The following is a 24,946-nucleotide window of genomic DNA, read 5'->3' as shown; positions in this document are numbered from 1 at the left end:
TGGGGCCTGCTGCGTCCAGCTTCCCCAGGCTGACTTCCAAGGCATCCTCCACCCCACCCACACTGCCCTCACCCCTGCTAGCCCCACTGGCCTTTCCAGCTTGTGACTCCACCCACATACCTGGCTCCCGCCATCCCCAACTGCCCCCCCCTTCCTGTTCTCTCCACCTGGAATGCTCTGGCCCTGCCCTGGAGACTTGAAGTGACCCTGCCCATCCATCCATCCATCCATCCATCCATCCATCTTCCCTGACCCTCCCATCAGAAATAAACTCTCACCAAGAAGCTCCCACAGTTCTGAGTCCCTATTGCACATACAATTTTTTTTTTAATTTTTTGTTTTTGTCTGCGTTGTGTCTTCGTTCCTGCCCGCGGGGTTTCTCTAGTTGTGGCGAGCAGGGGCTACTCTTCGTTGAGGTGCAGGGGCTTCTCACTGCAGTGGCTTCCCTTGTTGCGGAGCTTGTTGCGCGCCTAAGACTCTAGGCGCGCGGGCTTCAGTAGTTGTGGCGCGCGGGCCTCAGTAGTTGTGGCTCGCAGGCTGTAGAGCTCAGGCTCAGCAGTTGTGGCACACGGGCTTAGTGGCTCTGCGGCATGTGGGATCTTCCCGGACCAGGGCTCGAACCCGCGTGCCCTGCATTGGCAGGCGGATCCTTAACCACTGTGCCACCAGGGAAGCCCTCACATACAATTATAATTAGCGTGATGGTAATGACAATAACTACGAATGACCGAGCATTTCCTGTGCCTCACTTCAGGTCAGGTTTTAAGTCACCTAATCCTCACAGCAACCACAGAGCTGGCACTGTCATTAGCTGCACTTCATAGGTTTGGAAGCTGAGGTGGGAGGGAGGGCGTCACACACACAGCCGGCTTCCTGGTGTTCCCTCTGCGTTGTCCTGCTCTCCCTTACAGTATACCTATCCGCATTTCTGCCTCCCCTAGAACCTGCAGACTCGGAGCGGCTGGCACTCCGCCTGACCGTGGGTGCCTGGACGTGATGGCTGTATTGAACTGAGCGGGAGGCAGAGAGGCCGAGCGGTTTCCAGCATGGATTTTGGAGTCACTCAAATCCCCACTTCTGACTCTTATGAGCTGTGTGACCTTAGGCAACCTGCCTGACCTCTCTGAGCCTCCATTTCCCTCTCTGTGAGACTGAGGTGATTATTGTTGTTGTGAGGCTGTTGTGAGAATTAAGTGACGTGATGCCTGTGAAGTTCAAACCCAAACCATACCACCTCCAGACATGGTTCTGAGCCTCCGGCATGGCCAGTGTCCTTCCTCACAGTCAGCTCTATTGCTTAGGAGTTTATCAACAGCTTCCTGTTTCCTGTCTGATCTTTGCTGGGAGGAAATTTTCCAGTCGGTTCTCTGTAAAGCTGTGTGGCCATGGGCCACTCAGTCACTTTTCTTGGACCTCAGTTTCTTGTTCTAGAAATCCAGATTGTTGGACCAGATGGTCCCTGGGGCTCCTTCCTGCTCTGGCCATCTGAGGAGGAAAGAAGGGGCCAGGACATAGTGAACGGTGGGGACGTGGAGAAGTGACCCGGGAGCCTCATGTGGGACATGGTGACCTCTCTGTCTCCCGAGCAGCCAGTGTGGCCAGGCTCTCCACTGTGGTTAAACACTTCTTACTGTTATCTCATTTCACCCTCCCAACCCTAGGAGGTATTGTTATCCCCATTTCACAGACGAGGGACTGGGGCACAGAGAGGTTAGGGTACCTGCCCAACGTCACACAGCTAGTGGGTGGCAAAGCCAGTCTCCTAACCCAGGGAATCAGGTCTGGTCCCAGGCCTGGAAGGAGGGAAGACAGAGGGGGTGACAAAGTGCAGGCTGCCTCCTAGTGTTGCTCTGTGGGTTCTAGGTTTTGTTTTTCCTAAGTTAGCTGTTCCCTCAGGCTCAGTAGCCCACCTGAGGAGAACTGCCTCCCTGGGATCTCCTCCTACCCTTTTGGAAGTGAGCTCTGACCCAGCCCAGACTCTTCCGTGGGCAGATTCATTCCGTAAACTCTGTGCCTGGCCCTGTCCTAGGTACTGATAGTGTGAAAATCTATCTGACACAGTCCCTGGCCTAAGAGCCCATATCTCATGGAGAAAACTGACAGGTCACCTTGCTGTTAAAATACAGTGTGCGCCAGATAGTATGAGGGAAGGCTCTGTACACAGAGGATTGTCTGGGGACAGAATGGAGTTTGGGGTATGGCTTCTCAGTGGAGGTGATGTCTGATCTAGATCTTACGAGATGAGCATGAGCCTGACAAGTGAGAAAACCATGTGGGTGAGCATTCCAGACAAGGAACAGCATGTGCAAAGGCCTGGCGGAGAGCACTGCAAGTTGTTTAGTGCGTCTAGAGCTGCGCTGTCCGGTAGAACTTTCTGGCATAATGGAAGTGTTCTGCATCTGTGCTGATACCGTAGCCACTGGTCACCTGGAGCTATTGAGCACTTGAAATGTGCAACCTGGTGCAACTGGTATAACCGAGGAACTGAATTTCAATTGTATTTCATTTTAATTCATTTGAATTTCAATAGCCGCGTGTGGCTAGTGGCTACTGTATTGAATAGTACAGGTCTGGATGAAAAGAAAAGGCTGGAGAAGAAATTTGGGGCCAGTAGTGAAGGGCCTTGAATGCCACACTCAGGCTTCGTGCCCTTCCTCCCAGACAATGTAGAAATCCTGCAGTGGCCCAGGGAGGAGAGGCAGGGACACATCTGTCCTGTCAAATGATTACCCCAGCTGCTCTGTGGGGCAGGGAGGAGCCTGGGGCCACAGTCCAGAAAAGAAGTGATGAAAACTGAACCAGGGTGGTGGGTATAGAGAGGAGAGAACAAATTCCAGGGCAAGCTTGATGACTGATTAGATTGGGAGCGTGGGCCATGTCAAGGGTGACCCCCAGATTTCTGGCTTGGATGGCAGCGGGGGTGGGGGGTGCCCTTCACTGTGATGGGGAACGTGGAGGAGGGGCAGTTTTGGGGTCCTGTACCACTGTTCCAGCATCAACTGTGATTGAGTGTCTATGTCCCTGTCTCCCCCCAGCCCATCCGCACACCTCCTGAGGCATCATGGGTTGAGACTCATACCCCATCCCTCTCCCTGTCGCTGGCGGGGAGACAGGGACATAGACACAGCATGCATGTGGGGCCCAAGGAGGCCTCATTCAGCACATGTTTGCGGAATGGACGAATGAGTGTTCCATTACTCCCGGGATCCCGTTGTTCCATGGCCTTGAAAGCAGGGAGGAATTTGACCGTGTCCCTGGGGTGCCCTGAGTGATATGAGGAACGTGGCCTCCAGGGCAGTTTTCTCAGAGACTCTGAAGAGCTGCCTGGGTGGCTGGGTCTGTAAGGACCACCAAGGGGAAGGGTTGTAGCATTTGGTTCATCTCCTCAAAATCTGTGCCTCTAGCAGACTATGTCCCAAGCTGGACAGACCCCAGGCAGTCAGAGAGGAGTAGTCTTAGGTGAACACGATCCGTCTGTTCCAGTGGCTCTGATGCACATGAATCTATTAGGAATGACTTCCAGCTGTTAGTAATAGAGAGCTGCCCAGAGTAGCTGAAATTAGATAGGGGTGTATTTCTCTCCCACGTAAAACAGGTCTATAGGACAGGACCCCAGGCCGTGGTGTGCCAGAGCCAGCTTGTCCCAGTTCCTGAGAACTAGTTGTGCAAATCTCTTCCCAGCTCTGCATCCGGTGACCTCACGTGGAGAGCTTCAAATTGGCTTTGGGAGGGAGCCTTTACACCAAGGAAATTGGCCAACACTATAAATTGGGGCTGTTTTTCTTTTTTCCAGAGGGCAAGCTTCCTAGCATATCACTGAGTGCAGTGATGGTGTGGCTACCCCATCAGGGACCCAGGCTGCATCTTCCTTCTGTTTCTCTGGTTTCAGCCTGTCACATCCATCTTTCTGGCTGCCTTACAGCCTGAGATGGCTACCAGAGTTCCAGTCATTATGTCTGTGTAAGCTCTCTACTCCCACAAAACCAGCTATTCCAATTTTTCTATCTAACTCGTATTTTCAAGGCTGCCTCCTCTTCATCCTTCAGCTGTCATCTCAGGTGTGACCTCCACAGAGAAGCCTTCCCTGACACACTACCTAAATTCACCACCCATCCCATTCGGCTTTATTTTCTCTAGAGCATAGACCATAATGGGTAGCTCTCTGATTCTTTTATTATTTTCCTTGTTATTATCTGTCTTCCCCACTAGACTGGAAGATCCCTATTAGTAGGGACTGCATCTGTCTGGTTCTCTGCTGTGTCCCGAGTGCCTCAACAGTGCCTGGTGCATCATAATTGCTCAGTAAATACTTGTTGAGTGAATAAGGGATAGTAAGCACAGATCATTTTGTTTTCTACATGCTTCCCTTAGTGTGTCATCACGACCATTTTCTCATGTTGCTATTTAGTCTGTAGAATTAGTTGGACTAGATGTTTTCTGAGGGCCCTCCCTGCTCTGACGGGATGAGTGGGCAGGAGGTGAGTGTGAACAGGGAAGTCAACTCCCTGGCATCACTCACAGCCCAGGCTGACTAGGGAGCCCGGGCCCTGCTCAGAGGCTCTTTCCTTGGAAATTCACTCCCAAAGTAAACTTCCTTGAGCCCCATCTCAGTGCCAGGCCATTGATGGGTACGGGGGATATAGAGAGAAAACGGTAGGGAGGACCTGCCCTTCATGGGGATGGATAATGGACAGCCAGAAGAACAACGAGCTGTGATACAATAGGCTGAAAGTCCAGAAGTACTGGGGGCCACCAGCCTCCATACCCCATTCATTCATTTGGCAAATACTTATTGAGACCCTACTGTGTGCTGGACACTATTCTAAGCATTGGGGATGGAACAGTGGACAAGCCAGACAAGATTCTTGCCCTCATAAAACTCACATGCCAATGGAGGAGATGAACAGTCAACACAATGTCAAATAAATATGCAAGATCATGGACAGCAGGAGGTGCTATGGAGACCACTAAACAAGAGGGTGGAAGGGATGCTGCTGTGCATGGGCTGGTCAGGCAAGACCTCTCCGAGGAGGCAGCATCTGAGTTGATACGTTAATGATACAAAGGAATCACAGGGACAAAATCTGAGAGTGAAGTGCACCAGGCAGAGGAAGCAGCAAGTGCAAAGTCATAAGGCTGAAACAAGCCCAGCATGAGGCACAGGAAGAAGACGGCTTTGGCTGGTTGGGAGTGATGGCGGAAGGATGGTGAAGACAGAGGTGGGACTAGGGACAGGGGACTGAGGCTCTTGCTTCAGGTGCAAGGTTGAAGCAGGCGCCCCAAAGCTCAGTAATCAAGATAATATCTAATGCAATTTTTAAAAATCAAAATTAATGCCAAAACCCCCATGATGAACAAAATATCAAATTTTTAAATAAAGACGACTAGCAGTGTCATGCTGAGCCATATAGGAACCAGATGCAAAGGAAAAATGAGTAATACCGATCCTGTCCTTATTTAAAAATTTGACCTGTTGTCTGTCATGGATTTTTGTTGTTTGTCATGGGTGTCATCACTATAGAAAACATGTCACCTGGTGTCACGATCATGGTTTCCAGAACCAGACTTCCTGAGTTCCATTTCTGGCACTACCCCTGCATGCTTAGCTGTATGCCTCGGGGCCAGTTTCTCGACCTCTCTGTACCAGTGTCTCCATCGGAAAAGGGGGCTGATAATAGTGCCTACCTCAGGGTTATTGAGAGGATTAAATGACAAGCCAAGGTCTAAGAACAGTGCCTAGCCCACCGGAAGCGCTCAGGGGATGTTGGCAGTCAGTCATAGCCCTGGACAGCAGTACAGCCTTGGTTCCTGCCAGAGGATTCTAAGCAAGGAGTCTTGGCCAGCAAATCAGGGTGGGTCAGAAAGTATGTGGAGGTAGATTGGAAACAGGGAGACCAGAGCCCCTAGGATGGCCGGAGAGGAGGCTGTTGCAAAACTCCAGATGGAAGATGGGAACAGACTCTGGAGATAGTTAGACAGACTCTGCGGAACGTGGTGGTTGTTAAACTGTGAAGGGAGGCGGGTGCTGGGGCAGGAGACGGACGGGGCCAGGATAGCTTCCAGTGCCCGCAGTGGACAGGCCTGGGCCCTGCATCACCACGGAAAACCCGGGCCGGATCTGACCCGCGCCCCAATCCCGATCTTGTCTGTGTTCCAGAGGGAGCTGAAGGAGCAGCTTCAGGCCCTTCAGGACAGTGAGCGGGAGCACACGGAGGCGCTGCAGCTGCTCAAGAGACAGCTGGCGGAGACCAAGGTAAGCCCGGCCGGGACGTGGGGGCGGGGCTTCGTGGGGGCAGGGCCAGTTGGGAAGTTGAGGGGCGTGGCTTTGGGCCTGCTGTGGGGGCGGGGCTTCGAGGGTCCAAACTCCAGGTGTTAGGCCGGGGCATGGGGGTGGGGCGGAGGCTGGGGCTTCCCTGAAGGTAAATGGGGCGGGGACCCACTCCAAGATGACTGAGGGCAAGTGGGATCCTTTCTCCCTTCCTGCTTTGGGTGAAAGTTGAGGTGGGACCAGGGACTCTTTGGAAAACTCTGGCGTCCTGCGGGGCTGGAAGAATGTACCTAGTCTCTTTTTTTTTTTTTTTTCTCCCGTTGCTAAACACACCCATTGCCCAAGGAACCAATCCTGAGAATGTTCCTTCGAAGCCCTCCTGATGATTTGTGGCTCAGCCCTGGTATCAGCTCCTCTCTTCAACTCCGACTGGAGATATAGACTCTGAAAAGTAGCGTCAAACCCTGCAGGCTCTGGCCACAGTGGTTTGAAAAGAAAAGCCATTTTTCTTGACCTGAGAGGAAGGCCCTGGGTTCTGATCCAGCCACTACCGTGCTGTGTGACTTTGGGTAAACTGCATACTTACCTGGGCCCCTAGTCTTCCCATCCGTGCTGTAGGGACTCTGCCAGGCTCCTTCCAGCTGTGATGTTCTGGATTCTAGCACACTTCCAAGGGGCTCCCTCCAAGTCCCCCACAGATACCCCTAACTGGGCAAGGTTTGCTCTGATTTCTGCTCTCCTTCTGGAACCAAGCACTGGGGACCCAGGCCTGACTGCTAAGCTCTTGGGTGATTTCAGTGTGGCTCCACTCCATTTGCAGGGGTGCCACTGCCAGGAGCAGCTGAAGCAGAGCCTTTGGAATGCTCTGGGCCTCCAGAGGTCCCCCTGAGGCCTGGAGAGGCCATTGGAGATCCAGACCTGTGCCCCACCTTGGCCACCAACCCACTGTGGGGTCTTAGGGAGGTCATGACGAACATTTCTTCAGAGAACACTCTGGAGTGCCTCCAGGCAGGACCCTCAGTGGGCATCAGATGGGAAGCAGTCACAGGACTCTGGCCTCTCTGCTTCTCACAGCCTCATTTTCCCCACCTGCCTGGTGATCCCACACCTCTCAGGTGAAGAGAAGCAAATGGAAGCCTCTGTCTGGATGAGAGGGGAATATTATGGTCTGTTTCTTCTCCCCAGCATTCTGTTCTTCTCTCCACTCCCCACCCGCATTGTTTTTCTCCACTGACCTTTTCCTCCCCTGCCTTCCTGTCCATCTGTCTACCTCTGGGGTGTCCTCTGGGGCCACCTTCCCCTCCAGTTCCCCCAGCCCTGCTTCCTGTCTGGACTGGGATGTTTATACAAGAAATGCCTATGGATGCTTTGGAGGTCATATTTCACCTGGTGCCTGACTCGGCTTTCCTGTGGCGCCTGCCCCTCCAATGGCCCGGCCTGAGGGCCCGTCTGATCTCCCTCCCCCAGCCCAATGTTTTCCTTGGTCGGCCCTGACCGAGTGACGCATTCTTGGCAGGGTGTTGTTCTGAAATGGCCCCAGCTCTTCCAGGCCCCAGTGTGTTCCCAGGGATGTGGTGGGTCAGGGTGGGAGCTGCTCTCCCAGTTGTGACTGAAGGGATTGGGAGTGGGGCGGGGCTGGCTCTGCCCTAGAAAAAACTAGAGTAAATGGGACGCACCGGTTTAGCTGAACCTTTCTCTGTGCTGGGAACTGTGTTCCCCATTCATTGTCTCGCCGAACCACACAGAATGTCCCCTCCATGACTGCAGGATTCTCCAGAACCTACACAGTGTCTAGCACACAGTAAATAGTTGTGGAACAAATGAGTGGGGGGAAAAGATATACCTTTTGAGGTAGGAATAGTTGTTGTCTCCATTTTATTGCCAAGGAAACTGAGGGCCAGAGAGGTTGAGGGACAGGCCTAAGGCCCCACAGCTAATAAGTAGCTAATTGAGACCTTACTGTCCAGTTCTGTCTGAGCCTAGTGCATATTCCAGCCTCATGCTGGAATGTCCTCAGCGAGATCTCTGGCTTTGTGGGCTGCAAGCCGGGTAGGCCTGGAGAACCCATCACGGACATATTTCGGACTCCTGGGGTGGCTGATGTTCCACTTCTGAGCTGCCCTCTCCCAGCCTCTTTCTCTCCTCTTGTCCTGGGGACACTGGACCCCTACCTGAGAGAGAAGATGGAGTCTGCACCCACCTCTACGGAGCAATCTTGGGCAAGACCCCTCCCTCCTTTACCTCTCAAGCAGGTCCTGACCATCAGCCTTGTGCCAGGCTCTGGGATGCAGGGCTAAGGAAGATGTCATTCCTACCGGGAGGGGTTCATCCACTAACTGGGAAGCCACATAAAATGTGGGGCAGTATATTCAGAATATTTACAAAATGCTCTGGGAACATTTAGCTATTTAACTGCCTGGAAAAGTTAAGGAAGGTATCACAGAGAAGGTGGCTTTTGATCTGAGTCTTGCAGGATGAGTAGGAGTTTGTCAGTTGAATAAAGCATTTGCTGGCGGAGGGGTCCACTCTCGGCAGGTGGAATTATGATGCAGCAGCACTAGAGAGGTTAGCAGGGATCAGATTAAGGACTTTGAATTCCAGGCTAAGAAATTTAGCACTATACTAGTCATCAAGGAGCCAAGAAGGGTTCCTAAAGACGAGGTTGGCTGTGACCCAGTTTGCACGTTAGAAGGATCACTCTGGCAGCAAGTTTGTTGGCAAAGATGTGGAGTTGACACTTGGAATCAGTGAGTTGGTGGGACCCAGGGGCATGCGTGGAGGAGGCAGGTGGAGAGATGACTGTGGCGCTCAGGAGACATGTAAGACCTTCGAAATGGACTTGGAAGCCATCCTCGAAGCAGTGTGAGTTGTGGGGTGTGAAAAAAGGAGCCAGCCTGGACGAGTCCTCAGGAACAGGGGTGGCAGGGAGGGAGCAGCCACAGAGGTGGGAGGCAAACCAGAAGTTTCTATTAGTAGAGGGTGGCCCTTGGGCCAAACGCTGCTGCAGATTGGCCGATGAGCAGCCGGAAGGGGTGGCCATGAGATCTGGGGCTCTTTGGAGGGCAGTGGTGGACGGTGCAGGGAGGGCAGGCCCCAGCTTCCCCACCGTGACCTGCCGCTGCCGGAGCCTTGGCCCTCCCTGGGTGAGGGGGCTCCGGGAGGCCACAGGCAGCCTGGCCCTTTATCCCCAGCCTCTCCGCCACCCCCTTTGTCTGCCCTGCATACTGGGTGGGCATGCGCAGGGAGGCTGGCCCACTGCCAGCAGCTCTTCCTGCCACAGGCAGCCCGCAGCCGCGACGACTGGGAGGGAACAGGCCCTAATTGAGCCTTTGTGGAGCCTCCCACAGAGCCCTGGGCACTGAACACAGCAGGGTCTCTGACTCCGTGAACTCCCAGCCAGGATCCCACAAAGTCAAATTGCAGAGGCAGGCCCCACACGCTGCTGCTGCGGCCGAGCTGCACTTGTGTGCCCAGTGTCACCCTGCCTCGTGCTGTTCCCTCGGCCCGCTGCCCGCACCGCCCAGCTGACATCCTGCCCGTCGTTCAGGCCCCAGCTCAGAAGTCATCTCTCCACGAAGACTTCTAGGATGTCCTGTTCCAGTGTTTTAATAACCAGCCTCTGGGTCTGCACCTCAAACAATACCATGCACTTTGTGAATGTTCCCTCACTTACCATAGCCCTGCAATGTCGCTGTATACCCTTTTCCCAGATAAGAAAACTAAGGTTCAGAGATATCAGGCAACTAAGGTTGCCACAGCTGGGGACCCAGAGCCATTGGGCACCAAAGCTGTGCCCTTTACCACTCAACCCCTCCTGGGCCTGGCAGTACCCTTGGGGGCAGAGAGAAACACGAAAGTCCATGCTTGTCTCCTGTGACGATGGCTTTGACCCCCCAGCTCTTGTTCCCAGAGGGTCTCGGGGTGGCGGGACAGGGCGAGTGACCACCAAGCTTTGCCCAGCACGTTGCCATTTATAAAGCTCTTTAACATCTGTGATCTTGTCGTCTTTGCTTGGGCCCCATGAGTGGTTTTTTTAAAAATAAAAATTTAAGGGAATTGCCTGGCAGTCCAGTGGTTAGGACTCTGTGCTTTCACTGCCGTGGGCCCAAGTTCGATCCCTGGTTGGGGAACTAAGATCCCACAAGCCATGTGGTGCAGCCAAATAAATAAATAAATAAAATTTTCACCGTCTTCCAGACTGAACTCAGCATCCTCTCCCTGCCCCCCACGTCTCCTGCCAGCTTCCCCATCCCTCCGACCCCAAGCCAGAAATCCGGACATCATCCTTACACCTGTCTCTCCTGTACCCCTACAGCCAGCCAGTTGGTCACCAGGGTCAAAGAGGCTCTCCTACAAATATCTTTCAAGCCGTGTCCATCTGCTGCTCCCCTAGTTCAAGCCTCATTGTCTCACCTGGACCATTTCATTAGTTTCCTAACAGAGAACAATTATCTGCTGTCCCTGCTATGCCAGTTCTCTCCTGCCACCATGCTTTTGCATGTGCCATCCCCTCACCGACATGCCTTTCCCACCTTTCCTCTGTGCGTGCCAAGACGCTCGGTTTCCTCCTCTCACCCAGGGATCACCCCATCCACTCTCCCTGACTGACCCCGGATGACTGTCTCCACAGTCTTCCACCAAAAGCCTGCGGACCACCATTGGGGAGGTCTTTGAGCGGCTGCACCGGCTGCTGCGGGAACGGCAGAAGGCCATGCTGGAGGAGCTAGAGGCAGACACGGCCCGCACGCTGACTGACATTGAGCAGAAAGTCCAGCGCTACAGCCAGCAGCTGCGCAAGGTGCAGGAGGGGGCCCAGATCCTGCAGGAGCGGCTGGCTGAAACTGACCGGCACACCTTCCTGGCCGGGGTGGCCTCGCTGTCTGAGCGGTAAGTGCCCACCTGCTGTGGGTCTTCTCCAGGGGGTATCCCCTCCCTGGCCCTTGTGGGATGCTGGGATTGGAGGCAGATGGCGTGGTTAGCAGAGAATTCATTCATTCAAATCTCCATCAAATACACAGGACATCTGCTATGTGCCAGAGCCTAGGGTAAAAGCTTTATGTATTCATATTATTTTATATATAATACTTATAATCATATAGGATATTACTTGTTTTTTGTGCTTTATATTATATTACAAATATGTGTTTTACATTATCTATTATTTATAATAACATTAATACTATATATAATAAATAATAATCTGTAAATTATTATAATCCTAATAGCCCCTTGGAGGTAGTTACCACTGCCATCACCATTTCACACATGTAGAAACTGAGACACAAAGAAGCTACAGCAACTGACCAAGACCCTTCGTCTAGTATGTGGGGGAGCCAGGATTCAAGCCCAGGTCTCTCTAGTTCCATAGCTGCCTTTAATAATAATAACACTTAATTATTGGTTCATTAATGACCAATACTGATAGCTAACATCATGTATTCAGTGTTGACCTTGAGCCAAGTACCATGCTAAGCATTTTACATACATTATGCCATGTAATCCTCACAAGCCTAGGAAGCAGGTGTTATCATAGTACCCATTTTAAAGATTAGGAAACTGAGGGCAACAGCTAGAGAATTAGGAAGTGGCACAAGCAGGCACTTGAGTCGGTGCTTGGGTCCAGCAGACTTCCCACACATGACCTCGCCCTATGCCAGCTTCCCTGAGGTGCTGGGACAGGAATCCAGCCCCCAATGTGGCCTGCTCTCTTGCTCTCCTTCCAGGCTCAAAGGGAAAATCCATGAGACCAATCTGACCTACGAAGACTTCCCAACCTCCAAGTACACAGGTCCCCTGCAGTACACCATCTGGAAGTCCCTGTTCCAGGACATCCACCCAGGTAAGGCCCTTCCTGCCACTCTCCTGTACGGCTCAGGAAGAGGCAAGGATTATCATGGGTTGGAGCTAGATGGGGCCCGGCCCAGCCCACCCCTTGCTCTACACATGCCATGGGGGCAGGGCAGAGGGATGAGAAGAGTGCCTTGCTGAGCACCTACTATGTTCCAGGGCCTGTGCTGGGCACCAGCACAAGAGTAGGTAGGTTCTACTAGTGTACCCATTCTCTAGATGAAGAGACTGAGGCCCTGGGTGGTTCACTCATTCACTCTATGAGTACAGGATATATCAAGCACCTACCTCACACCAGGCACTATTCTAGGAACTAGAGATATAGCAGTGAGCAAAACAGGCAACAATCCCTACCCTCGTACATCTTACTTACATCCTAGGGTGTGAGGGAGAAAGAAAACAAAATTAAATAAGTAAAATACACAGTTTTTTAGATAATGATAAAAGATAAGGAAAGGGGCTAAGGGATGTTGAGGTAGGATTGAACGTTTAGTAGGGGATCCAGTTAGAAGACCTCCCTGAGAAGGAAGCAGTAGAGTAAAGACCTGAGGGAGGAAAGAGAAGAATGAGCCATGTAGGTATCTGAGGAAAGAGTGTTCCTGGCAGTGGGAATAGGAAGTGCAAAGGCCCTGAGGCAGGAGCAAGCCTGGCATGTTCAAGGGACAGTAAGGAGACTCACGTGGCTGGAGTGGAATGAGTGAGAGGGAGGGTGGAGGTGAGGAGGTCAGGTCAGTAGCAGTAGCCAGACCATGAGAGCCTGGAGGCCCATATGAAAACTTTAAATTTTATGCTGAGTGAGATGCGAGCCATTGGAAGGTTTGGGGCAGTGAAGCGACATAAGCCGGCTTAAATTTTTAAAGTATCCCTCTGGGTGCTGGGTTGAGAATAGACTGCAGGGGGTAAAGGGTAGAGGTTAGGAGACCACTGCAACAATGCAAGTGAGAGATGATGGTGGCCTGGAGCAGGGTGGTGGCAGTGGAGGTGGTGAGAAGTGATTGGATTTAGGATCTATTTTGAACAGAAAGCCGACAGGATTTGCTAATGGATTGGATCTCGGGTGTGAGAAAAAAAATGACAAGGAAGACTACAACGATTTTGGCTGAGGTGACTGGGAAGATGAAGTTGTAATCATGTGAGGTTCGCGATGCCAGTTAGAAGTCTCAGTGCAGACATGGAGAAGGTAGTGGGAATGACGCGTCTGCAGTACGGGAGGAGGGTCAGGGCTGGCGTTGTCTACATGTGGACCGTATTGAATGAGCCAGGATGAGGTCACCTGGGAAGTGGGGGTAGAGAGAAAAGAGAGAGGGCCACTCTAACACATGGAGCCCTAGGCCGCTCCTAGAAGTCAAGGACAGGAGGGGGACCCAGAGAATAGGAGGAAGACCTGCGTCTGTCCTGGAAGCCAAGTGGAGAAAGTGTTTCGAGGAGGAGAGAGTGGATAGTGGTGGCAAAGCTGTGACCCCAAGTGTGGGAGGATCAGAACTGACTGTTCTCCGGGTCTTGGTGACCTTGACAAGAGCTGCTTTGGTGGAGCAATAGAGGCAAAAGCCTGACTGGAGACCGTCCAAGAGAAAATGAGAGAGGAAGTGGAGACAGTGCTTTCAATGAGTTTTATTTAAGGGAAGGAGAGAGAATATGGCCGTGGCTATTTGTTTAAGGTAGAAGAAATGGCAGCATATATGGGAGGGGTGGGGGGCATGGAAAAGATCCAGTAGCAGAAGGCAGAATTGAGGGTGAAGGAGGGAGAGGTGCCGGGGTGACCGCCACGAGTGGGACCTGCCTCTGCCTTTGCTAGGAGCCAGGAAAAGGTAGAATGAATGGGCCCCGAAGCAGAGCGGGCAGTGGTGGGGGCTCCCGGGAATTCTCTTCACCTCTCCCAGTAAGGCAGGAAGCAAGGTCATCCGCTGAGATGAGGATGGGCTAGAGGAGGTCATGGGAAATCTGCCGAGAGGAGAAAGTCTGAAATGGGTTTCTAGTAGAGTTAGTAGACCCTGGGACTGGGAGGTCAACACCTTCCCGAAATCACACAACCCGCAAGGGCATCAGAGTGGAACCTATTGGCAGCAGGGAACCTTCTGTGTTCCTGAGTCAGGCGCAATGTCCCTGACATTGCGGGACAAGGATAGAGGTGAGACAAGGATATAGAGGAGACTTCTCCCTAAGAGGTAGACACTGTTATTATCATTTTTTCGATGAGGAAACTGAGGCACAGGGCTGTTAGGAACTTGTCGTGGTCACAACCTGTAAATGGTATAGCCAGGATTTAAACCCAGACACGTCAGATGCCAGAGCCTGTGCCCTTACCTACTAAACTAACCAGGCATTCTCTGGCCTCATACTACCAACCCAGGAAGACTGCTGGGGAGACTGAGGCTCAGAGAGGCTCACTGATTTCCCAAGGTCACACAGCAATCAGTGCTCTTTCCACCTATCTGGATTCATTCTTTTGATCTACAAACACTGAAAGTCCTTCGAGGCACTTTCAGAATCAGGGGAGACAGATGGGACAACAGACCCTGATAGTCCGGTGGGACCAGGACCATGATGAGGGACTTACATGGGGTCATGGGAGCCCAGAGGGACAACAGGAGGCTCTGGATGGGGCGAGGGAGGAGCCAGGGGAACACTGAGTAGATGATGTTTGAACTGAGCACTGAAAACTGAGGGCTTTCCCACTCAGGAAAGGGTGGGGCCTGGAGGTGCCTAGGACAATCCCCGGCATTGGGAACTGTGTAGGCAAAGGCGGTGGGGAGGGCAGGGGCGTGAATGATCCCAGGATGTTCACGATTGGCCTTCAGGTACAGATGGAGAAGGACTGAGGACAATCACTGAGGGTGTGAATGCTGAACAGGGATGGGGCTCCCCTCCCGGTGACTGAAGACCTCATTGGATGGATGCATCATGACCAATTGCACAAAAGTGAAGGGACATCTCCTAGAACCCTTAAATCTGGCTCTGTGCCCTCATTGACAAAGGGGGCAGTAGTTGGGCGAAGGGCCCACTTTCCAGCCGACTGGGTGGGGCTCTTGGCTCTCCTCCTGGGGTTGTGGGTCTCTGTGTGCTCCCAGCCTTGGAGAGACCTGCACACTGGGACCCAGCAGGGTGAGGGCCACACATGGGTGAAGCAGCATAACTGAAGGAGGCAAGAAGCCCCTCCAAGGGTCCTGTCCCCTCCCCTGACCCAGGGAAGCCCCTCAGGCAGATGGTCTCAGGAGCTCTATTTATCACAGCTGCCACAGCTCAGAGAGGCAACCCAGGCACCTCAGCCTGACAGTCAAGGCCCTATGAGATCTGGGCCCAGCCATCCTCTCATTCTCCCCTCTGTATCACAGTCAGCCACACTGAACCATCTTCAGGTTTTACATGAGCCATATTCCCTCTCCTCCACACTTTTGCACATGCTATTCCCTTTGCCAAGAACACTCGACACAAACCTTAATCTTTGATGACTAACTGCTACTCTCCTTCACATCTTAGTTTATAAACACCTCCTCTGGGAAGCCTTCCTGGATTTCTCCAGGTAGCCCTGGGCTTTCCTGGTCTCACTGTTTTGTTAATGTCTGCATGACTGTCTCTCTTACTAGACCGTGAGCTCTGAGGGGTCAGGGGCTGAGTCTGATTCATCACTATGCATCCCCAGCAGCCAGCACAGTAAATGTTTGTGGATGAATGAATAAAGAAATGAACGAGTCCTGCTCTCAGTTCTGTTACTATTGGGTTGGCCAAAAAGTTCGTTCAGGTTTGTCCTTTACATATGGAAAACTCCGAATGAACTTTTTGGCCAACCCAATAGAATAGGGCCTGGCATTAAGTATGTGCTCAATAATTATTTGTTGAATGAAGGAACTTGCTGCACATCCTCGGACAAGTCACTTCCTCCCTCTGAGCCTCAGTTTCCTCCTCTGTATTATAAGGGTGCTAGTGTTCCCTCCTTGACTCCCTCACAAGTGAACAAGTGGATGGGGGAATTTGCTGATTGCCCCAGGGCAGGGTTTCTCAGCCTCAGCGCTATTGACATTTGGGGCTGGATAATTCCTTGTCTTGGGGGCTGTCCCGTGCATGGTAGGACGTTTAACAGCATCCCTGGTCTCTACCCAACTAGATGCCGCACACACCCCCTCCAGCTGTGACAACCAAATTCGTCTCCAGACATTGCCCAATGTCCCCTATGGGGCAAATCAGCCCCAGTTAAGAACCGCTGCCCCAGGGAAAGCTGCCTGTAGGAGAGGGGCTGAGGGAGCAGTAGGGTGTGCCCTGAACATCCTGCCAAGGACAGCGGCCCCTGGGGGTTCGGAGAACAGTGACCTGGTTAGCTGGGCCCCTTCCTTTGTCTGTAGGACCTGTGAAGTCACTCTGGTTCCTCTACCAAAACCAAGGTTCTTTTTGTCCAGTTGGGAGGGGCAGGTGCCCCCAGGGACCTAGCCCTGGATTCTAGCAGCTTCCTGCCTGCCCCTCTTCCAGTTCAGCCTCCCTATTGGGTCACCTGAGAACTCCATAGAACACCTGTCACTCCCGTGATCTGGAACCTCCACTCTCCACCACCACCCACACCCCTGCCCCACCTCTCAGCTGACATTGGAAACTCTCCTCCAACTGCCTGGCCTGATTGCCCCAGCTCCTAGGCACAAACTTCCTCCCCACCCAGGCCAGGTGGCCATTGTCCAGAGGACACCAGACACTACTTCCTTTGCTTCGGCCACCTCCCTCTCCTGGGCTGCTCTCTCCTCCTCCTGCTTATCTGAATCCAATCATTTTGGGTTCCAGCATGTTCACTGCCTAGCTGTGCGACGCAGGGCAGACGTCTGCCTTCTCTGAGCCTGTTTCCTCACCTGTAAAACAGGGATGCGGAAGGTGTGATTTGTCTCCCAGGGTAGGTAGGAGAATTAAATAAGATGATTTATTTGTGATAATAATCCTGGAACTTAGTAAATGCTTGAGACCCGTTTCTTATGATTATCGTGAATCGTCAGATGGTTCCTCAGTCTTGCTGAACAGGCTTTCTAGGGCCACATAAAGGAAAGGACATGGTGTGAAAGATATTAGCTCAAGTTCCAGCTCTGCTTCCACCCAAAGTGGCAACTTGAGCAAGCCACTTAACTCAGAGAAGTCTCCCTGGAGCCTCAGTTTCCTCTTCTGGAAAATGGGTATAGTAATTTGTGCTCCTGGAGCTGCTGTACTGGTCCCATGAGGGCCTGAGAAGGCAGGAGGACTGAGGGGCCAGACTTCTTAAAGGCCTGGCCAGAGGAAAGAGCTGATTGTCCTTGAGAACAAAGAGGCACAAGCCACTCGCTGCCAAGTGATGGTGCTGGACTTTGGGGTTTCTCTGCCGCTTGGGCCACCGCGGTATGTGGCTGATGGTGGCCAGGAGACAGTTCCTGGGCCCCCCCGCAGTCCACGCTCCTTGCCTTTTGACCTGGAGGTCTCAGAGAGGCTTAAATGGATGGAGAACACACCTGGAGACCAGATGGACTGCCTCAGTGCCTGCTTTCTGTTTTTATAAAAGTGTCCCAGGACCTAGAAAAGAGCTCTGACCTGTACAATTGTGAACCCCAGGGGACGGGATTTGTTTTGCGTCTGTCTGACGAGTCTGTCACCTCTCCTGAGAATAAAGGATGGGTGGAGGGATTGCCAGTCCCCGCACAGGGACTGACTTCTCAGAGGGGGAAAAGGTATTGCCATGTCCCCAGCTGGGTACCTCTCTGGCCTAAAGGCTGTTACTTCTGTCAGCCCTAGCCCCTGGGAGGACTTGAGAGAGGCCCGAAGACAGGAAGTCTGTTTATGAGGAGGGGGACCTCAGCCCACCCTTTGGGGTGTAAAAGCCTCCTAAGCATCAAGCCACACCCTTTGCCTCAGAAGAATGCCAGGCCCTGCCCCTAGCCTCACCCTATGGGCTGTTGGGCCCTGCCCCCTGTGGATCAGGTCCCGCCCCTCCAGCCCTGCCTCTATTGCCAGAACTGACCAATGAACGGCAGACGCCGCCCCTAAGCACACCCAATGAGTGGCAGGTCCTATCTCCGGTAAGTCCTTTGGGCTTCAAGCCTGTGGGTCCACGCCAAGGAGTTAGCCCTCAGTGCAGTGAGGATTTCCTCCGTCCTACAGGCCCAAACTCAGAACCACTGAAAGCCCACTTGCCTGCCTCCTAGGGTGTCCTCCCCACTCATCAGTGGCACTGGAAGGGCCCACGTTGCCCTAGTTAGGCTTAAGAGTATGGGGCTGAGCCCCCCTGCCTGCGTGTTAGTCTCCCCACTGGTCCTTCTAACCTCGGTTTCTGCCTGTCGCTGGTCTCCTCCAATCATCCTGGGCACCTGAGACATAAGGCCCAGTTTCCCGTGAGGCACTCAACCACAGCTGCCCACACCTTGGCAATGTGCCCGCTCTGTCCCTCTTGCCCCTCTGCCATAGACACCTGAGTATGACCCACATTCCACAGCCAGTAGGAGTGGCCCCATGTGTGTCTGATTAGATGATTCTTCTCTCCCGAGCTCCCCCTCACACATACTTCCTACATCTCTTCCACCTCCTACCTCTGGATCCCACTGTGGGAACACCCACATTCCACATGGCAGGAGCCTTCTGGCCCGACAGGCTGCGCTGTGACCAGATGACAGGGCGAAACGTTCATACGCTGACTCAGTGTATGAACTCCTTCTCACGGCTCCCCTCTTCTATGTCCCTGGATAGAAAATTGTGTTTCCATTGACCCCTCTAGTCACAGGGCTAATTGTTTCCATACAGCCCTCTGACTTCTAAGAACAGGAAAGAAGAATGTAGAACTCAGGACTAAATTTATTCCTGACAGAGCTCATGGAAGGAGCTTGCTGCAAGTCAATGGCCAGTTTTGTCAGTGGACTGTGAACAGGAGCACAGTTCAGGGACGGGCTGTCACCCCCTGTGGAGATGATTGCCATCACTGAGGCATTTTACTTCCCTGTGTATATGCAGCCAGCAGAGGTGGCTCCAGCAGGAGGTGATGATGCCCCTGCCACGTACAGTCATGCCTCCGCTCCGCCAGATAAGGAAAGCACCAGAGAGCCAGCTGGAGGAGTCCTTTCTTTGCTCCAAGGAACCAGTGACAGGATTCCTTCTCCTTTTCTCCCCTCTGCCTTACTCTGCCCTGGAAATGCTCATCCAGGCTAATGAGAGCCAATTCTAGGTTCCTCCTTCTGGCTGAGCATCAGCTCCCTCAGGGAGGCAAGAGTAAACAGAGTCCTTGACAAGAGTTCATGAGACTTTGAGAGCCAGACCTGCTAAGCCAGTGTGGCCGGCCCAGAACCGGGTGCCCCAGCCTGTGCTGCCTGCCCAGAGACCAACACAAGCGGGGTCAGTTTAATTCGGTGAGCCTTTCTGGAAACATTCCGCGCGCCAGGCTGTGTGCTGGGCACTGGGCCCACCAGGGAGGGCCTGGTAGGAGAGTACACAGTCCTTGCCCTCCTGGTGTACATGGGGGTAAGATATGGGCACAGAAGACTACCCCACGTATCAGGAGAGGGGCACAAACAAAGTTAAGGAATTTCAGAGTAAGGAGTGAGCATACCTGCTGGGCAACCAGGAAGGCTTCCCTGAGGATGGGCCCTGGAACTGAGCCTCATGGGGTGTGATTACAACAAGCAGAGATGAGGCGGTGGAGGGAACAGTCTGGGCGAAGGCTTTGGGCCTGAGTGGGGTGGCGGGTTTTGAGTGAGAGGTAGGCAGGAAGAGAGGGCTGGGGCTGGATTACGCATGGTCTTGATTAGACCTGGCTCTGCCAGTGTTTGCCTGGTGACCTGAGACTAGTCACATCTCCTCTCTGGGTCTCAGTTTCCCCATCTGTCAAATGGGAGAGCTGGCCTAGAATCAGTGGTTTTCAACTTTTTCAGACTCATCATCTACTTTTCATAACAAATAATTTGTAATGTCTCAAAGATAGTATGACCTTTTCACAATTTCAAGTATATATACACATATACATATATATGTATATGTGTATATATATTCTATGATATAAAGGAAAAATAGAAGGAAATTATTTATAATAAAAATTGCATATGTCAATATGTAGATGCTCACACACAACCACCCTAGAAAACATAATGAACGAGTCAGGTGCTCACACCATAGCTAAAATATCATTCTGCCTCAAATGCAGTCTTAAATAGGTAGGTTTTATTGGTCAACGGTGTTCTTCTTCGAGAAGTATTTTCCAAAAAAGTGAACAATTCTCAGTGACATTCCAGACAAAACAAATTCCGTCTTCCCCCAGTTTATATGGTAATTGCATTGCGAAACATTAAGTATATATTAAAACTGTACAAAAATTATTTCATGTTTATATGTAAAATGGAGTTAAGCTGTAGCTTCAGGTCATTGTGAAGATTTTTCATCCCCGTGAATATCTGGTGGAGCGTCTGAACCTCATCGGTGGGGGCATGGGACCGCCCTGTGCATTTCATACAGGGCATTTAGCATCCCTGGATCCCACCTACTGAGACAACCCAAACACCCCAACAAATTTCCAAAGCACCCCTTAGGGTGATTATCCAACCCCCGAATAATCTTTAAGCTCCCTCCCAGCTCTGAAATGACCCAATTCTGGACCGCATTCAGATTTATTCAACAAATTTTGTGGAGTGCCCACTGTGTACCTTGCCCCAGGACACCATCAATGAACAAGCAGCCATAGCTCCTGTCCCCTGCAGCCAGGTTAAAATCTGAAAGGACCTTAGCTGTCACCCTTCCGTTTTACAGAGGAGGAAGCTGAGGCCCAGGGAGGGCAGGCTTGTATTCAGCATCACACAGCCTCCTGGGGGCCAACCAGAACCTGTCCTCAGGGAGGAACCATAGAGTGGGTCCACCGCCTTCTCTCCACTCATCTTCTCTTCCTCCTCCATCCCCGGCAGTGCCAGCCGCCCTGACCCTGGACCCGGGCACCGCCCACCAGCGCCTCATCCTGTCCGACGACTGCACCATCGTGGCCTACGGCAACCTGCACCCACAGCCGCTGCAGGACTCACCGAAGCGCTTCGACGTGGAGGTGTCGGTGCTGGGCTCTGAGGCCTTCAGTGGCGGCGTCCACTACTGGGAGGTGGTGGTGGCGGAGAAGACCCAGTGGGTGATCGGGCTGGCGCACGAAGCCGCGAGCCGTAAGGGCAGCATCCAGATCCAGCCTAGCCGCGGCTTCTACTGCATCGTCATGCACGACGGCAACCAGTACAGCGCCTGCACCGAGCCCTGGACGCGGCTCAATGTCCGCGACAAGCTCGACAAGGTGGGAGTCTTCCTGGACTACGACCAAGGCCTGCTCATCTTCTATAACGCCGATGACATGTCCTGGCTGTACACCTTCCGCGAGAAGTTCCCCGGCAAGCTCTGCTCCTACTTCAGCCCCGGGCAGAGCCACGCCAATGGCAAGAACGTGCAGCCGCTGCGGATCAACACGGTCCGCATCTAGTGCTGCGGAGGGAGACCGCAGACCTGAGCATGGCCGCCAGCGAGAGCCCTGCCCCGGAGAGCGGAGGCCGGGACTCCAGCCCAGCCGGGCCAACCTGATATCTCAGGCCTGTTGTTTACCCTCATTTCCCTGTAAAATGGAGGTTGTGCTCCACGATTCCGAAGCTCTTCCAGCATTGATGTTCTGTAGCTCTGACCTTACTGGGGATGCAGCTTTGGTCCAAGCCGTGTGACACGGCTTCTCCTCAGGGCAGCCCCTGCCCAGCCCTCATGCCCCTCCTCTCAGGGGCAGAGGACTGCGTCCCTATGTCTCCCTCCTGCCCACATGCCCTAAGCTCAGGATGTGTCAGTGGTTGCCAGCAGTTGGCTGCCTGAAAGAGACACAGAACCCTCTTATGCTTCCAGGCCTAAGACTTGCCCCTGATCAAGCTAGTGAAGGGCCGTTTTATCCTCAATCCCAGCCCACAGTGGACACAGGCGGTAGCTAGTCCCGGGGTTGCCTGAGAACCACCTTCTGCTTCCATCCCTGTACCAAGAGCTTCACGATTTTCCCACTTATCTGTGGGTAGAAATGATGCTGTGGCCTGTGGAAGCCACAGGCACAGGCTGTGTGAGCCCAAGGCACTCACGTCAGAACTTACCAGCCAGGGAAGACTGTCAGTAGTTAAGCCCACATGTTACAGTCACTGTGCCACCACCTTCCTGCCCACAGGTCTTAAGGCCAGATAATGTCACACCCGGACGTAGGACAATCACCACTGGATGGTGGAGGTCCCCGGCAGCTCCAAACAAGGGTCCAGCCAGGCCTCTGTGATCAGGCTAGGGTGTAGCGAGGCTGTGGGGAGCAGTATTTTAGTCAGGCCCTGAGCACTGGGGTGGGTGTCAGCTGGGCCCCCCTCATCAATCTTGGCATCTGTCTCAGTTGGGATCCTGTTGCAGAAAACAAGAGCTGTTTTAGCTCTAGACAAGGATTTATTACCAGGTCCCTAGTGGCTTTGTAAAATCATTGGAAGGGCTGGAGGAGCAGACTCTGCTGAATTTCCAGGAACAGCTCCCAGCCGCCAAATTCATCATGTCTGTTGAGACCAGGAATACTGCTCCCATCTGCAGGAAGCCCCTGCATCAAGAAGCTGCTGGCTGCAGAACTGCGCTGACTCTGCTACTGTCCGCGCCAGTCAGTGGATGTCCTGAGGGCTGCCTCCCCCCGTTCAATTCAATTTCCAGATCCAAATGTCTACGAGGGGGGGCTTCCCTGGTGGTGCAGTGGTTGGGAGTCCGCCTGCCGATGCAGGGGATGCGGGTTCGTGCCCCGGTCCGGGAAGATCCCCACATGCCGCAGAGCGGCTGGGCCTGTGAGCCATGGCCGCTGAGCCTGCGCGTCTGGAGCCTGTGCTCCGCAACGGGAGAGGCCACAACAGTGAGAGGCCCGCGTACTGCAAAAAAACAAAAAACAAATGTCTACGAGGGATTCTGTGTGGGGAAACTTAAGTCAGATCCAGAACCTGGGCTGCAAGGGAGTCTGGGAAATGTACTTTTCTTCTTTCCAGCCTCATCCGTACAAAAAGGCACAATAGAAGAAAGTTAGAATGGATGTTGAACAAGCCCACCTTCAGTTTTTGCCATTGGAATCCACCTCTAGGCCTTGGCTTTGAAGCAGCAGAGCCTCTAGTTGTCCTGCTCCGTGGCTTTGTCCTTGTCCAGGACAGGAGCCCCAGGAGCGGGCCTGCAGGACCAAGCTGAAATGTCTCCCAGGCCTTAGCTTTTCTTTCTAGTCCTGGGGCCTAGATTCTGAACTTGGCGTCTCTGACCACCGCCATCTCAAAGGAGCCAGACTAGCTGAACTTGGGGGGGCTCCCACCTCACAACTGCTGCCCACTGGGGCCTCCCTTGGGTGGGAGGAATCCTCAGTCTCACTCACCCCAACCATTCAGCTACCAGAATCTGGGCCACCCCCAGCAGTATTTTTATTTTAAATGTTGCCCATTTTGTGAGTTATGATGAATTTATATTAAATTAAAGTTACAGGCTGTGAGCTGTCAGTTCCATTCATTTTGACACACACAGAGGCCCATCTATCCTGGCCCAGGCAGCATACATACATCAGCATGGCTAAACCACAAAGCAACCCTACCAGGTAGATAGTATTATGCCCATTTTACAGAGGGGGAAAAATGAGGTTCATAGAGAGGACATGACTTGCCTACAGTCCCATGTCCCACACCTGGTAAGTGAGCTTAGAACTGAGTGAGCCCAAGGCACTCACGTCAGAACTTACCAGTCGGGGAAGACTGTCAGTCTTTGCCTGGAGGAGGGCATGATGGTAGCCTTGGGAGCAGACAGAGGGGAGATTATGAGACAGTGGCAAGAGCCTAGTCACTGGAACCCCACAGACCTAGGCTTAAATCCAGGCTCCGTCACTGGATGCCTTTAGAGAAATGACTTAACCTCTCTGGACCTCAGTTTTCTCACATGGAAAATGGGGATAATCACACCAATCTCACATAATTTTTGCTCAGCGGCTCTGTCCTCTGGAGGAGAAGCTGCAAAGTGCAGTGCATTTAGGGAGGACCTGCCTCTCACACCAGCTGCCACCCAGAATCAGTGCCTGGAACTGTGTGGGTTTTCTGAACCTCTGGGCTGGTTCTGCCCCTAAGCAGTCTATCTTCTTCCTTGTGCCTTGTGAGGGGTGTGGGACCACCTAGGCCAGGAAGGTCCCCAGGTCTGCTGGGTTGAAGGAGGTCCATCCCACCTCTGACTCATGGGGAAGCAGCCTGGCCAGGAGACAGGGCCCTGCATGTGGACACAAAGGCTGTTCACACTGTAAGTAGAAAGGCCACTGGGACCCCCTGCAGTTGTGCACTGCAGCAGCCTTGGAAACAGGACTCCCGGGCCTAGTCTTTGTTCTGTGCTGACTCATTTTGTACCGTGAGGGTCCTTTCCACAGTCTCCTCACCTGCAGAATGAGGGAGGTTATACTGGATGCTCTCTGAGGTGGACCTTCACCTATACAAGGAGGCGGGGAAGGGAAGAGAGGGAACAACCCCAGTCATGATTTGTTTGCAGTTCTAAGAAGAGGGACATGAACAAGGAGGAGGAGGGGCCATTGGCAAGGGCAGAGGGAGAGGTCTCTGACTGGCTGATGGAGAACACCCCAGTTTACAGAGAAGTTGTAGGAGTTGATACTGGAACTAGAGTATCTCCACCCCCCAGCTCCATGCTCTCAGATCCCTGTGACTCCCCCAAAGCCACACCCCTCTGTTTCTGCTCAGTGGATCTGTCCTCTGGAGGAGAAGCACCCCATCCATGCTCCTTCCTTCGCCTTCCCCCACTCAGTCTCAGCACCAGGTCCAAGAAAGGCTGGTCGCTGCCCAGTCTTCACTCCCAGTTTCCAAGTGTCTGGGAGTA

At 52.9% G+C, this 24,946-nt stretch overlaps 1 protein-coding gene across 3 annotated transcripts in view; it reads left to right on the top strand.

The window, feature by feature from the left end:
- TRIM62 (tripartite motif containing 62) overlaps positions 1-23,568 on the top strand; it is a 32,072-nt gene extending 8,504 nt beyond the window's left edge. For all 3 annotated transcript variants that reach the window (XM_032602960.1, XM_032602968.1, XM_032602976.1), the window contains exons 3-6: positions 6,158-6,253; positions 10,899-11,155; positions 11,992-12,107; positions 20,992-23,568. In XM_032602960.1, coding sequence (XP_032458851.1) covers positions 6,158-6,253; positions 10,899-11,155; positions 11,992-12,107; positions 20,992-21,542 — 1,020 coding nt within the window. In that variant the 3' untranslated portion in view covers positions 21,543-23,568. The remainder of the gene's footprint in view (positions 1-6,157; positions 6,254-10,898; positions 11,156-11,991; positions 12,108-20,991) is intronic.
- Positions 23,569-24,946: the final 1,378 nt, after the last annotated feature.

Source organism: Phocoena sinus, chromosome 1 (assembly GCF_008692025.1).
Source record: "Phocoena sinus isolate mPhoSin1 chromosome 1, mPhoSin1.pri, whole genome shotgun sequence".
NCBI classification, from domain to species: Eukaryota; Metazoa; Chordata; class Mammalia; order Artiodactyla; family Phocoenidae; genus Phocoena; species Phocoena sinus.
Note: the sequence above shows the minus strand (reverse complement) of the source record. Positions and strands in the feature narration are given on the sequence as shown.